This window comes from Peromyscus californicus, unplaced genomic scaffold (assembly GCF_007827085.1).
Source record: "Peromyscus californicus insignis strain IS unplaced genomic scaffold, ASM782708v3 Scaffold_5__1_contigs__length_169319896, whole genome shotgun sequence".
Lineage (NCBI taxonomy): Eukaryota > Metazoa > Chordata > Mammalia > Rodentia > Cricetidae > Peromyscus > Peromyscus californicus.
This window is the reverse complement of record NW_026294573.1, coordinates 44241261-44256310: the sequence shown is the minus strand read 5'-3', so window position 1 is coordinate 44256310 and position 15050 is coordinate 44241261. Positions and strand designations below refer to the sequence as shown.

The 15050-nt window shown below is 43.8% G+C and overlaps 1 protein-coding gene across 1 annotated transcript in view; it reads left to right on the top strand.

Annotated features, from left to right (window-relative positions):
- Positions 1 to 15050, top strand: part of Ndc1 (NDC1 transmembrane nucleoporin) — a 55264-nt gene that overhangs the window by 21015 nt on the left and 19199 nt on the right. Inside the window, 6 exon segments of the mRNA XM_052717165.1 lie at positions 349 to 504; positions 3000 to 3239; positions 3328 to 3443; positions 5961 to 6011; positions 8946 to 9009; positions 9646 to 9746. Coding sequence (XP_052573125.1) covers positions 349 to 504; positions 3000 to 3239; positions 3328 to 3443; positions 5961 to 6011; positions 8946 to 9009; positions 9646 to 9746 — 728 coding nt within the window.

The window sequence follows — 15050 nt, the reverse complement described above, 5'->3', positions numbered from 1 at the left end:
TTGCCTTCCTTCATTTCCACAGACTTAGCTGTCTTCAGCATTGCTGGGAAGTAACTCGGTCTTTGAAAAAACCATGGCCTAGTGCTTGGCTTAATTTTGGCAACCTATTTGGGAGGTTTTTAAGGGTAAAATCCAAATTTTTGTTTGCAGACTTTGGAGCAAATTGATTCAGCCAAGAAGTTGTTAGATTGCTTTGTACTGGGTGTCATGAGTAAGAGTAATAGCTTAACTGAGACAGTGGGTCCTGCTGCAGAGTGGGATGAAGACACTCTTCCTGACTACCTCCCGCCCCAAGCTTCGAGAAACAGGATTGCTTACCTTTTAAAAGCTATTGTTTGCCTATCCTAGGTGGACATCCCCATAACTGGACTGCCATTTCGAGGGAGTGTTTGAGTCTTTTAAACGATATGACTCAGAAGCTGGTTCTCTACCAAGAAGCTGCCGCTACAAATGGGAGGATGTCTTCATCGTACCCAGGGGAGCCCAAGAAATTGAGTTCTCCAGGTGACTCTTAGTTTTTTTTTTTTTTTTTTTTTTTTTTTTGGTTTTTCGAGACAGGGTTTCTCTGTGTAGCTTTGCGCCTCTCCTGGAACTCACTTGGTAGCCCAGGCTGGCCTCGAACTCACAGAGATCCGCCTGGCTCTGCCTCCCGAGTTTTGGGATTAAAGGCGTGCGCCACCACCGTCCGGCTGACTCTTAGTTTTAAACGAGGGGGGAACCGTATGTTTCCTAGAAAAGTGACAGCAGTTAATTTATGGTTATTTGCATGTGTGAGGTATATATGTTTAGAAGAGATCAATCCAACATGACAACAATACCAGATATTGTATTGAACCAAGAAAGACAGACCTTTGTTATCATTGTAGATTGAAAAGCAACAAGTCATTCAACATTCAAAAATACAGTTTTTTCATTTTTCAGTTAATAAAATGCTTTAGATTATGTCCAGTGTAACAGTAGTGTTTAAAAGACTGACACAGCCTGGGGTGGCGGTGCATGCGTTTAATCCCAGCGCTCAGGAGGCTGAGGCAGGTGGATCTTGGTGAGTTCAAGGTCTGGTCTACAAAGTGAGCTCCAGGACAGCCAGAGCTACACAGTGAAACCTTGTCTCAAAGTCATGTGATGAAAAGTTTAGCACTTCCAATGTTTTTCTTTCTTTCTTTCTTTCTTTTTTTTTTTTTCTTTTCTCTTTTTTGAGACAGTAGCCTTGGCTGTCCTGGAACCCACTCTGTAGACCAGGCTAGTTCTGAATTTGCCTGCCTCTGCCTCCCGAGTATTGGGATCAATGTTTAATGTTTTATTGCAGTTTTATTTAAAAGAGCAAAATCCTGATGCAGTACATTTATCTTTGTACCAGAGCGTTGAGAAGGTTCCTCTGATTTTGTATAGCGTACTAGAACTGAATTGGTTGTTATAAGCTGACTTTTTGTTGTTAGTTTTTCTGTTGATAAATGATTGAATCAAGATCCTCACACAGGCTAAGAATATATTCTACAACTTGGCTACTTTAGTCCAATATAAGGTGGTTTTCAATGAAGCTGTTTATTGATCAGATTAATAAATATCCTGGGAAATTAGTCTTTTTCTTTGATACCCAGGATTGTGCATACTAGACAAGTGCTTTAACACCGAGCTACATTCTCTGCCTTTTTTTTTTTTTTTTAACTTTTCATTTTGACACAGGGTGTTAGAAGTGCCCCGGGCTGACAAACTTTAGCCTGGGTACGCCTTGAACCTGTAATTCTCCTGCCTTAGCCTCCTTATTAGCTGGGATTACAAGTCTGCCCTACCAGGCCCAGCTATAAACGGGAGTTTTTTGTCCTGACCGTCTGGTCCCAAATAAACACACAAAAACTTATATTAATTACAAAATGTTCAGTTGATAGCTCAGGCTTTTTACTAACTAGTTCTTACATTTAAATTAACCCATTTTTGTTTTTTGAGATGGTTTCTCCGCATAGTTTTGGTGCCTTTCCTGGAACTCACTCTGTAGACCAGGCTGGCCTTGAACTCACAGAGATCCGCCTGCCTCTGCCTCCAGAGTGCTGGGATTAAAGGTTTGTGCCACCACCGCCTGGCAAATTAACTCATTTTTATTAATCTATGTATTGCCTCATGGCTTTCCCTGTTTTCTAGCATCTTGCTTCTTGGATGGCTCCCTGACTTCTCCTTGATTCCTTCATCCGAGTTCTCAGTTTGATTGTCCCGCCTAACTTTATCCTGCCTTTATAAAGCCAATCAGCTTTATTATTAACCAATGAGAGTAATACATATTCACTGCATACAGAAGGATTATCCCACAGCACCCAGCAACAACTTAGTCTTTGGTGGGACGTTTTTTGGAAAGTGCCAGCATTTTTTTTTTTCCTTCCCATCTTCACCATAAATTGGATGGGTTTAGCCAAGTAGTAATTAAAATAGGAACATACAGCCAAACTAGATAGATTCTGATGTAGTGAGTTTCTCCTGTTTAAAAGTAAAATACAATTGATGAGTTCATTTGAAAGTACTTAGAGAAATGAGCCTTGCAATCAGGATACTCGGGGAGGGGAATGAGACCACATGCTGTGACAGGAAACAGAAGGCATCTGCGGGCTGCTGAGGTGACTCAGCAGGTAAAGGTGCTTGCTCTGCAAGCCTGGTGACCTGCTTTGCCTCGAGCCCACGGTGAAAGGAAAGAATCAGCTCTCAAGAGCTGTCCCTTGACCTCTCCTCACGTGGCTGCTCTTCAGCACACACACACACACACACACACACACACACACACACACACACACACACACACACACGAGATAATAATGCACAAAATGAACAAACCAATCTAAAACTCCTGGAGTGGTTCCTGGATGACAACATAAAGTCTGGACTTGGACTTAAATCTAGATGGAAGCCGGCTGCTGTGCGTTCCTTTAATGTCTTAAGGGGAGTGTAGACCTGAGACCCTCTGCTGGCCTGCTGGGCCATGTTTCCTCATCTGCACTGCGTCTGTTCTTTTACAGAGGAAGCTGCTTTTCAGACACCAAAAACTAGCCAGATGCCTTCGGTGCCACCGTTAGTTAAAACATCACTGTTTTCTCCAAAATTACCTACACCTGATGTTTCAAATCCTTTTGGGACCCCGTTTGGCTCCAATGTAGTGAATCGAATGGCTGGAATTTTTGATGTAAACACCTGCTATGGGTCTCCCCAAAGTCCTCAGCTAATAAGAAGAGGGCCGAGATTGTGGACTCACACTTCTGGTGAGGCTGTTTATTTTCTAAAATTTGAAGTCTCACAGTTGCAGGGTTAGACAGCCTAAGTTCTCACCTTATCATTTCTTTTTAATAGATCAGCAGATATCTGAGTTTTCTAATCCATCTCCTTGTACCTCTGTCATTGCTGAGGGTAAAACAGTGAGCCAGCCCAATGTGATTTACTTATGGATTCAGAATAAACGTGAACAGGTAGGATGACACGTTTATAGGTCTTATGTTTACATCATTAGCAGATTAAGGATCTCACAACAGTGATAGCTTTTTGTGTGTTTCTTTTATGCTTCAAGTGTCAGATTGACTCATGAAATCAATATTAGAATGTTTTGAATTATAATGCATTTCACATGACTTAATTCTTAAAGAGATAGTTGGGTTTTAGGCTCTGGGTTAAACAGCAAGTAAAACAAAGCCCTTCCATATGTTTATATCTTAGTCAGGGAAACAGAGGAGTAAGCAAGTAAATTACGCTCTATTTCTTTAAATGTAGAGTGCCACTAATTGGATTAATGGAAGGGCTGTTCTTGGAACTATTAAGGGCAAAGGTTGCTTCATACTGTGACATGCTATTATCTCTCAGCTGCATCTTGATAGATTATGTCCAAAACAGGAAAAACAGACTTAAAAGAAGAGAATTTTGATAGATAGAAGTATTGCAGGTGAGACGGACAGTCGTTGTAGGAAGGGGACTGTCTCCTGTGGCCCGGCCAGAGAAGGCTCAGAGAAAAGGTGACACTTCGTGAGAGCAGCGGGGAGGATGGGAAGATTCAGACCCAAGAGAGGGCCGCAGAGGAAACTAGTGTGCCTGGAGCAGACTGAGGGATGGTGGCTGGTGGAGATGAGCTCAGAGAGGTGGCAGGCTCCAGAGTTTGGGCAGCACTTGATGGTGCTGCAACTGGCCTTTTCCCTCAGTGAGATGGAAAACTGCCACATTGTTTCGTTCATCGGACATTATAATGTCACATTGTGAGGTGAGACTTGTCCTTGTTTGGACTTTGAATCCTAGCAGGCGTGGAAGCCGAGAACCAGTGCTAAAGCCTCTGCAGTCATTAGTGGGGACGGCTGTGTGATCATGGGGCTTGCCATGGCACCTGTAAAGTATGGTCAAGGTCTGGATACATGTTTTCATATGAATGTAATAGAATTTGCCTGGAGTTTGCTGTTGGTATGCAGGAGAAAGGGTCAGTGTTTACTGTGAGGCTTTGGCCCGAGGCACCAGACTAAAATAGTTGCAGGAGATTGGGGCAGTTTACCACTGATTCTGAAGGAAGAGATTAATAGCGGTGAAGTGGAGAACTTAGTTTGATTTGGGGTCTGGCAACTTTGAGATACCTGTTTAGAAAAACAAGTGAAAGTTAGATGTGTATCTGAAACAGAAGATTCTGGTGATGATGTACTTTCGGAAGTCATCAGGGTGCAGAGAGCATTCAAAAAGCCCTGAGACTCAGTGCTGTTGAGTGTGGCTACAGCAGGGAAGAGAGAGCTCTAAACTGGACCCTCCACTGATTAAGGGTTCAAGAGATGAGAGGGAAGAGCAAAGGACTCTTCGGGAGCAGCAATTGAGGTGAGGAAAGAACGTTTCCCAGAGCAGGACTGAGTGACAGGAGCGGCAACAGTGTGGGGTGACGGGTTAACATGGGAGCTGGGAAGGTGGGGTCACCAGGTCCACTATTGGGAATGGAACCTAGAGTCTAGTATACATAGGCTAGTACTCTACCACTGAGCTACATCCCAGTCAGTTTTTATTTTTTGCGGGGATGGGGTCTCCTAAGTTGCCCAGTTCGCCTCAGACTTTCTCTTAGCCCAGTCAGGCAGTCTTTGAACCCCAGTTTCTGAGGCTATAGGTCTGAACCATCTTGCCTGAGTTTTGACAGGAGCTCTTAGGTAGAGAAGGGTGGTCAGTGGGGTTGGGGATTTAGGTCAGTGGTAGAGCACTCGCCTAGCAAGCGCAAGACCCTGAGTTCGGTCCTCAGCTCCGGAAGAAAAAAAAAGAAGGACGGTCAGGAGGGATTAGGAGAGAAAATGGATACCTTCCAGGAAGCCAGTCTTTACAGGACTTTTGCCATAAATGGAGAGAAAATGACCAGTAACTGGAAGGAGCTGAGGGGTTAAGGACTTCAGAAAATCATACTTTCCTAAATGAGAGAAATAGAACCATGTTTGCTGATGAAATGAGGAGGTTAGTATAGAATAAATGAACCAATGAGACACAGTACAGTCCTGCTAGGTTTTGTGTAGTAACTAAACAGGTTCTGCCTTCTCCATCCCTATGGCTTAGCGTGGCTTTCGGTGAGAGTCTCCCAAGGTACAGATTTACTTTCATCTCAGTGGATTCAGAGTCTGATATAGGAATCGTATTTTCTGTAAATGTCACCTTGTAGAGAATGTCTTGGAGGGTGGCTAAGGGACAGCAGTTGTATCAAATTGAAAAAAAAAAAAAAAAAAACAGGTTGAGAAAGTTCTATCCAAACCTCTGAGGTTTCCTTCTGTTATTGCAAGGCTGTACCTGGGTGTCAGTGCATGTGTGTGGAAACACAGTGTTTATCCAACCCATAGCACAGTGCTATTTACTTACATAGCTTATTGTAACTATTGTTCATTGCTGCATTTACATTTAGAAAACTTTTCTGTGGGAAGAACTTAGAAATGTGTGCTATACTTGAGTAGACTTGAAAGAATAACCTTGTTAATTCTTTTTTTCCAACTCAGATTAAGAATTTCTTGTCAAAACGGGTGCTGATAATGTACTTTTTTAGTAAGGTAAGAATATAAAATGACGGCTTTGAGAATGGGATGAGAGGAAATGGAGTGTGAGGGAGCAGAAAAGATAGGACTTGTAATATAGACACCCCAGCAGCCGTGATGAGATAGATCTCTGCCTTGCATTTGGACAGTCCTCTCCTAGACACACATGTCACCCCACGATTCCTGGGGCTTGCCTCAGTGGTTGTTCCCCTGTGACTGGTGCTGGCAGCTTTGGTGATTTTCAGCTTTGGCCCTTCTATGCTGGCTGGCCAGCAGTCAGGCTTTCTGGTGCTTCATGACTGGTTTCCTGTTCACATCCTTGTGGCCTGTTGGTATTTAAAAGAGAGAAGACTGAGTTAGATGACTGATGTTGAGTTCTTGATGGATTAAAAAATTGCATTTCAGGCAACAAAGTTGAATTCTGTGCCAGCATTGTGGCTTACATTTTTTAATCCCACAGGACTCCAAATGCTGAGGCAGGAGGATTGAGAGTTTTAAGTGAGACCTGGCAATTTATGAAGTCCTGTCCCAAAAAAGCCCAAACACCAAAAAACAAATAAACAAAACAAAACCCCAAACAAGCCAACAACCCTTACACTTGTTTCAGCTACCCCTGGGTAGTAAATGTCTGCTGCAGAAACTAAAGATTTACTTGTGTTTTCTGGTAGATGTAGCTGTTTTGTGTGAATCCTTTCTCAGGCGAAACCTTTGTCCACATATAGGGCAGAGTACTTGTGTAGATGAAGATTTTTCTGGTTCTGCCCAGCCCCACAGACCCTGTAGCCATTTATAAAATAATCACTCAGAAGCTTATATTAATTAAAACTTCTCGGCCATTAGCTCAGGCCTACCACTGACTAGCTCTTACGCTTAAATTAACCCATAATTTTTATTTATGTTTAGCCAGGTGACTTGGTACCTTTTTTCAGTTTTGTCTTGTTTTTTTTCTGTGTCTGGCTGGCAACTCCTGACTCAGCCTTCTTCTTCTTCCCAGAATTCTCCTTGTCTGTTTATCCCGCCTATACTTCCTGCCTGGCTACTGGCCAATCAGTGTTTTATTTATCAACCAAGCAGAGCAACACATTCACAGCACACAGCGATATCCACAGCATACTTGCACACCTTAACCTCTCTCTGTCCTTACTGCAGTATTAGTGTATGGGCGTATGGAGCCTTTGGCACACACAAGCAAAGGTTTCACTATTCTTGTGTACTCTGAAGCCATACAATGATGGCGGAAGAGCTGAGCAACCCTGGTGTGAATGTGTGAATCTGCGTAAGAGCCATTTCTACTTCTTCACGGTGCTTTTTCCCTACAAGAGAAGGGAAGAGCTGCCTGATGGTCAGTTGCCTTTCCTAAAACAATCCCCTAGGACCATCCTTTAGCAGCACATGTCTTGTCCCTCACGAAGAGGATGAGAGTTCTCTGAAGTTTTACTGCAGTTCTTGGTCTCCAGAGAGGAAAACAAACTTCCTGAGTGTCTTATGTGTGACATGCACTTTCACCAAAGTCCCGCCTGTGATTCTGACAGTGGTCCTCTTTTGATCCTCATTTTATGGAGAGGAAGTTTCTGCCGAGCAGAAAGTCTTTTCCTCTGTGAGTGAATATCTACTCTGATTCTAATCTGTAAGAGCTATTGTGTGGTGAGGGGCTGTAGGTGATGTTGTGTGGTGAGGGGCTGTAGGTGATGTTGTGTGGTGAGGGGCTGTAGGTGATGTTGTGTGGTGAGGGGCTGTAGGTGATGTTGTGTGGTGAGGGGCTGTAGGTGATGTTGTGTGGTGAGGGGCTGTAGGTGATGTTGTGTGGTGAGGGGCTGTAGGTGATGTTGTGTGGTGAGGGGCTGCAGGTGATGTTGTGTGGTGAGGGGCTGTAGGTGATGTTGTGTGGTGAGGGGCTGTAGGTGATGTTGTGTGGTGAGGGGCTGTAGGTGATGTTGTGTGGTGAGGGGCTGTAGGTGATGTTGTGTGGTGAGGGGCTGTAGGTGATGTTGTGTGGTGAGGGGCTGTAGGTGATGTTGTGTGGTGAGGGGCTGTAGGTGCTGCTGTTGTGTGGTGAGGGGCTGTAGGTGCTGCTGTTGTGTGGTGAGGGGCTGTAGGTGCTGCTGTTGTGTGGTGAGGGGCTGTAGGTGCTGCTGTTGTGTGGTGAGGGGCTGTAGGTGCTGCTGTTGTGTGGTAAAAATGTAGACAGTGCTGAGAATCATGGTAGTAATGAGTCCTATCTCCATTGGGTGCTTTACAACAGAGCACCCAAGCTTAAGTCCCTAAGTGCCTCAGTTTGTCATTTAAAGTAAGAGTTCCCTGTGATCAGCCCACCCTGTGCAATCAGCACAGTGTTAACTTAAGGAGAGTTACTAAAGCTCCTTTTGGTAAAGCCAGCGTTCCTGTTTTTAGTTTGGGTTTTGAGATGGTCTCAGTAAGTTGTAGTTGGTCTTGAACTCATTCTTTAGCCCACACAGGCCTTGAACTTCAGATCTTCCTGCCTTAGCCTCCAAGTAACTAGGATTACAGGCCTGTGTAGCAGAGCCCTGCCAGCATTATTTAGATAGGCCAGTTGTGCTCCATACTGCCTACCCAGGGATTAGTAAAGAAAGTCTGGTGGTTTTTTTTGTTTTTTTTATGGAGTTGAGAGTAGTAGACAGTTTATGAGAAGTAACCCATAGTTACAAGGTTCTTTTGTTCAAAAGGAGCTTTAGTAACTCTCCTTAAGTGATCACTGTGCTTATTGCACAGGGTGGACTGATCACAGGGAACTCTTTAAATGAGAAACTGAGGCACTTAGGGACTTAAGCTTGGGTGCTCTGTTGTACTTAAAATTTATATAAGAAATTATTTCAGTTTTTAAGTTTTGGGGGCAGCCGTGAGTCTTTTATTGTTACAGATCACACAACTGATAAAAATGGCAATTTTCCCACAGGGGACTTTACTTAAATATTTTTGTTTTATTTGTAGCACCCAGAGGCCTCCATTCAGGCTGTGTTTTCAGATGCCCAGATGCATATTTGGGCTTTAGAAGGTAAGCAGTATCTTTGAACGGTAATCTGTAACTGAATTTAATCAGTTAATTTTGAATTCTGGTTCATGAGCGGTCACTTCTAGTCGTTCAGATTCATTTTTATCTTTGTTTTATATGGATACTTTTCTTCCTCCCCTGGCCCACCAGTTCTGGGGACAGAGCCCAGGCCTCATATCTGCTTGGCCAGCACTTCCACCGAGCTGCAGCTACAAGCCTGCATGGGTTTTGATTTGGGTAGAATTTTTCTTGTACATAGATAAAGATGTCTTTCTATATAATTGAAGTGCAGCCAGTTGATAGTGTTTACCTTAATGGTTGCTTACATTGAAATATGAAAACTTAGCTGTTAAAGAACTGTTTCATGTATAAATACCTTCCTGGTGCTTCAGGACCCAGGCAGGCCTGGCTTGACCACTTCATGAAAAGTGTCCTCATAGCTGTCAGGCCTCCTGTGTCTGTATGTTTTGTTTTGTGGCTCTAAGGCAGTTGAACACTTTTTCAGGGCTTGTTCCATCTTTTATATTACAGCTCTTCTTTATAGTTCTCTTTACATCCAGACTGTTAGCGTCTTCTCAAATAGACATATTACAGGCGGGTCTGTCTAACTTTGCTTCCCTGTTTTCTCCTCCCCTTGAGGTCTGTCTCACCTGGTAGCAGCATCATTTACAGAAGATAGATTTGGAGTTGTCCAGACCACGCTCCCAGCTATCCTTAATACTCTGTTGACCCTGCAGGAGGTAAGTGATCTGTCCCAGTGTTGGACGTGGCTGCAGGCTGTTCTCCAGTGCCCTGTGCTTCTCTTTGTTTCTGTAGGCCAGTAATAAAACATGGTCGAAATGAAAATTCTGTTTTCACCCTTAGGAAATTACAGTCTGAAAGAGAGAACAAGAAGAACAACTGTAGCTAGAGTTTTCCTGCCTGGCCCACAGTCAGGACAAATCTCTCTAACCTGCCAGTCCCACAGCCGCTCAGACCCAACCAAGTAAACACAGAGACTTATATTGCTTACAAACTGTATGGCCGTGGCAGGCTTCTTGCTAACTGTTCTTATATCTTAAATTAATTCATTTCTATAAATCTATACCTTGCCACGTGGCTCGTGGCTTACCGGCATCTTCACATGCTGCTTGTCATGGCGGTGGCTGGCAGTGTCTCTCTGACTCAGCCTTCCACTTCCCAGAATTCTTCTCCTCCTTGTCCCACCTATACTTCCTCCTGCCTGACTACTGGCCAATCAGTGTTTTATTTACTAACCAATCAGAGCAAAACATTTGCCATACAGAACATCCCACAGCAAACAACTTTATTTGTTTAAAACTTTCACAGAAACTGAAAGAGAGAGTGTGCTTAACCCTTTGTGGTAGGCTGCCGGAATTAAGTAGATAGTTCAGGCAATTTTGTGCAAGTTTGGGTTCTGTCTTTTGTTTTTTGAGACAGGATCTCATGTATCTCAGACTGGCCTTAATTAAACTTGCCAAGGATGACCTTAAACTTGTGATCCTCTGCCTCTGTCTCCCAGTGCTGGAGTACTTACTAGGTGTGAGCCACCGTACTCCACTCCACACTCAGTTTTGTGTGGTGCTGGGGATCAAACCCAGGGCTTCCTGTATGCTCAGCCAGCAAGCATTTTACCGACTGAGCTACATCCCCTAGCCCAAGAGCTCCTGAAAGTGGCCTGTGATTTCATCACCCAATCAGATACGTTCCCTATGGGCCAGAGGCCCAACACATTAGACCACTGGATGTCCATCCAAGGCTGGGTAGTTGGTTTTTACCAAAGACCTTTTAGTCCTGTATTTATAGGAAGGCAGAAACAAACAAACAAACGAAAAAGCATACTTCCTGCTTTCCAGCAGGCTCCCTCCCTCCCTTCCTCCCTCCCTCCCTCCTTTCCTTATTTCTTTTTCCTTTCCTTTTCCTTTTCAGAAAAGGTCTCACTATGTAGCCTTGAACTTGCTGGCTTCAAACTCTGCTCCTGAAGGCTGGGACTAAAGGTCCAGGCAGGCTTCCTTTCTTTTTTTTCTCCTATTTTGCACTTTTTGTTTTGTCTTGGTTTTGAGACAGGATCTCACTGTGTAGTCCTGGTAGCCTGTAACTCATAGAGATCCACCTGCCTGCCTCCTCAGTGCTAAGATTAAAGACAAGTGCCATCACGCCCAGCCCTTTCTTAATTCAAATGATTTGTTTTAGTCTACCTTTTGTTATTGTGGTCATGGGAAATATAAACAGAGCTTGGGGCATTTAGAAATAGTGTTTGGGTGCAATAGTCTCTTTGTAGGAAGTGTTGAGCTGGGCCGGAGATTAACAATTGTTGCATCTTTTGGTCTGGGGAACCTTTTAAGAAAGGAAAAAAAAAAACTTGCTCCACAGTTCCATTGTTTAAATTTAGTTCATATTACCACTTACGAAGTCTTAATAAATGAGTGATTTTTTTCTTTTCCTTTTTATTATTGTTGCTTTGAATATTGCGTTTGAGTTTTTTACTTTGGGGTCTTCTGTGATAGGGTCCCATTAGGTATCCCATGTGGCCCCATAGAGCCCTAACCCTCCTCCCTTTGCCATCCAAGGATTATGGTTATGCACCACCCACTCCCATTCCAACATTGCCTACATGTATGACAGGGCAACTGAGACTTGGGCATGTTTTCTGTCCACAGAACATCATTGCTATCTTGTGAAGGAAGTGAAAGCTCTCTTTACAGATGAGGAGGCTCGCTAGTGCAGTAATGTATGCTTGAGTTTACACACAAACCTCAGAGAGGGCAGAGCTAGGACCTGTACCTGGGCTGACTCGGGGTTGACAGTGTAGATGCCTCAAGAAGAGCAGCAGATTCACACCCTTCATCCTTGACCTTGTCTGCCATCGTGTCCTGGGATTCGGTTTTCTCCCACTTAGGATTCTTGAGAGAATGATTCTATCCTTGAAACTTTTTGGCTCATGATCTATAGTATGTTATGTTCAACTTGTGTATATGTGTAATAGGAACAAGATTCTTGGCACAGTACTTACTTAACGTTAACTATGCAATGTATCTTAATGTTTTTGTTGAATTTCCTTAGAAAGGCCAACTGGAACCCATTGAAATTGAGTAAATGGTGCTGCTGCAAGTGAGCTGCGTGGCCTCACTGACTGCACAGATCTCACCATCTCAGTCTTTATTCTGTGCTGCACTCTCTGTTCACACCTCCTCCACGGTTGGAATTCTACTTCTTCAGAGTTTACTAGAAGGAGATGAGTCGATTTATATGGATTTCAGTTACCCATACCTTTGGGTGGAAGGATAAAAATTCCAGATTTGTCAAAAAGTCAGTCCTTTCCTTGAAAACAAAGGGGTTGAGATGGAAAATACTTTTGAAGGGCAGAACAGAAAGAGACAAAGAGAGGTCTGTGCTACACAGTTTTGAGTCAGAGGGGCAGAACAGGACCAGGGAGCTGACACTTCACTCTGAGAATTCAGATCCCTTCCTTTGTGAGTCTCATCTATCACAGACAGCCTTTTTGTTGGACTCACAGATATTCTCAGGCCTGCCCCCAAACACTACTGCCTGCTGAGCCATCTGACTGACCAGTCCAGTAATGCTCTTAAAGCCCTTAGGGTTAGAAAGGAAATGAACGACATTGAATTGCACTTAATCAAGGTAGGAAGGAGTTCGTGCTGTAGCGCTGTGTGCTTTCTGATTGTTTCATTAAGTAGGAGGCCTGGCCGTGAGTTAGCGTTTTGATGCAGTAATAAGATGAATGGAATTTTAAGGTAAGTGAACAGCAGTAATGGGATGTGAAGACAGTGATGACTTCTTTGATACGGAAACTGCAAGTTACTGTGATTTGATGTCCCTGTTCATAACCACAGTCAACGGGAAGTTGATGTAGAGCTTTGGGAAGGTGGCGGGTAGCTTATCTAGTGAAGCCGAGATGAGAGCCCTTGCTCCAAGCGCAGTCCTCCTGCTTTACAGCCCCGTTTCTCTGATTCTTGCCCTCACGTTGCCTTCCAGCTTCCTCCTTGGCTGCTTTCTCTCTCCAGGTTAGGCCTTCGAGTCTGATGCTCCAGCTGCTTTAGCACTGGATCCTTGAAGTCCTTTATCTTTGGTTTTCAATCCCTCCTCCCACCCAAAAACTTCCTCCGTCTGCTAACTGTCCACTGTTCTATCCATCGTTCCTGACTCCGCTTTCTTCAGGCCTTTGGCATTCCTGCCCAGAACTATGCCTTCAGCGTCTTACCTGCGATGCCTCTCGTTCTGACTAACACTGCTGCTCTTCCCTTGAGCCATCTGCTTTAGAGCGACTGGAGATTGTACCGTTTTCCTTCAAGTGTGACTGCTTTCTTACATGACTCGGTTCTTTTCTGTCTAGAACACTTTTCTTCTTTCTTCTGGATCCGCTTTGTAATTCCCATGTCAACCCTCAGTCAGTCAGAATAAAGGCAGGGATCAATGTCTCCTTTTCTTATTTCTAGCATGTGATACCTGACAAGTGACAGGTGCTTATTCAAATACTTGCTGAATGCCTGTTGTTTGCTTGTTTACTGCATAAGTGAGCGAAGCCATCTCTTCAGGGGCTTGAACTGAGTGGCAGTTCTGATGCAGTGGGCTAATTGTAATGACTGCTCCTTTACTTGGAGGAGGCAGAGATGTTGTGTGAATCATATTAGTGCCATTTTATGTCTTTGGCTCTATGTTCTATGATCTTGAAAGGATAGTTCCTCATAGTGAAGAGAGTAACTTCTAAGTGTCTCAGTAATTGAAGGCAAGTTGTGTAATAGCTAAGGGATGATGGTGTGGCTATATTCTGTTTTGTTTTGTTTTTTACACTTCTTAGTGTCAATAGCATCAGTCATTTAGCTGTGAATCAGTAAAGGCCAAATGAAAAGGATGGGGAGGCTCTCACCCTTGAAGCTATCCAGAGGGCAAGGAGTGGAGAGATGGGTACCCAGAGGTGGTTCCTGCTGGTGGCCACACTATCCTTCTCGGTCACAGTTACTTCAAATGACTCCCAAGTTCACACACATCCCTGCCATCTGAATTAGGTAACATGTATCCTAACAGCTATCCGGATGTGTCCCAGGGGTTTTTGTATGCTGTTTTGGGTAGTGTAAATAGAAATTCACTTGAGAGTATTACTGAGTTCATGGTAGTTGATTTGTCATCAGTGGGTAGGGAATAGCTGGCATCTTATTGAAATTCAGTCCTTGTCATCTTTTTTTTTTTTTTTTTTTTTTGGTTTTTTTCGAGACAGGGTTTCTCTGTGTAGCTTTGCGCCTTTCCTGGAACTCACTTGGTAGCCCAGGCTGGCCTCGAGCTCACAGAGATCCGCCTGGCTCTGCCTCCCGAGTGCTGGGATTAGTCCTTGTCATCTTTAAAGGAGATCCTTAGAAGTAAAACGTGGGCCAAGATGAATGTTTTTAAATTACAAAAATTTTAAGTTACAGTGGCTTATATAATGTAAAATATACCATTAAACTATTTTGAGGCCAGGCATGGTGGTGCACATTTTTAATCCCAGCACTCTGGAGACATAAGCAGGTGGACTGTGAGTTTCAAGGCCAGCCTGGGCTACAGAGCGAGTTCCAGGTCAGCCAAAGCCACACAGAGAAACTCTTGTCTCGGGAAAAAAAAAAAAAAAAAAAAAACAAAAAAACCCCAACCAACCAACCAACCAACCAACAAAAAACAAGAAGTGCATGGTGATGACAGACCAGTTGATGACAGACCAGTTGATGACAGACCATAACAGACGAGTCTGAACTAAGATTGTGAGGTCTTACCTTTGTGTTTGTGTGTGCGTGCATATGTGCCTGTATAATGCAGGTCAGTGGGTCCCAGGGATCAAATTCAAGTCAGCAAGCTTGATAGCAAATACCTTAACCCAACGAGCCGTCTCGCTGGCCCTAAACTAAGATAGTTTTGGAAATGAGGGGTAGAAAGGATCTGAAGTGGCCAGTAGCTTCCTTCAAGATAAAGAAGTCGGAAGGAAGTAAAGGTGAAGAAGAACTCTCCTTGCAGGCCGGGGCTTGCAGTTTGAGGGTGTGGTAGTTAATTTTGTC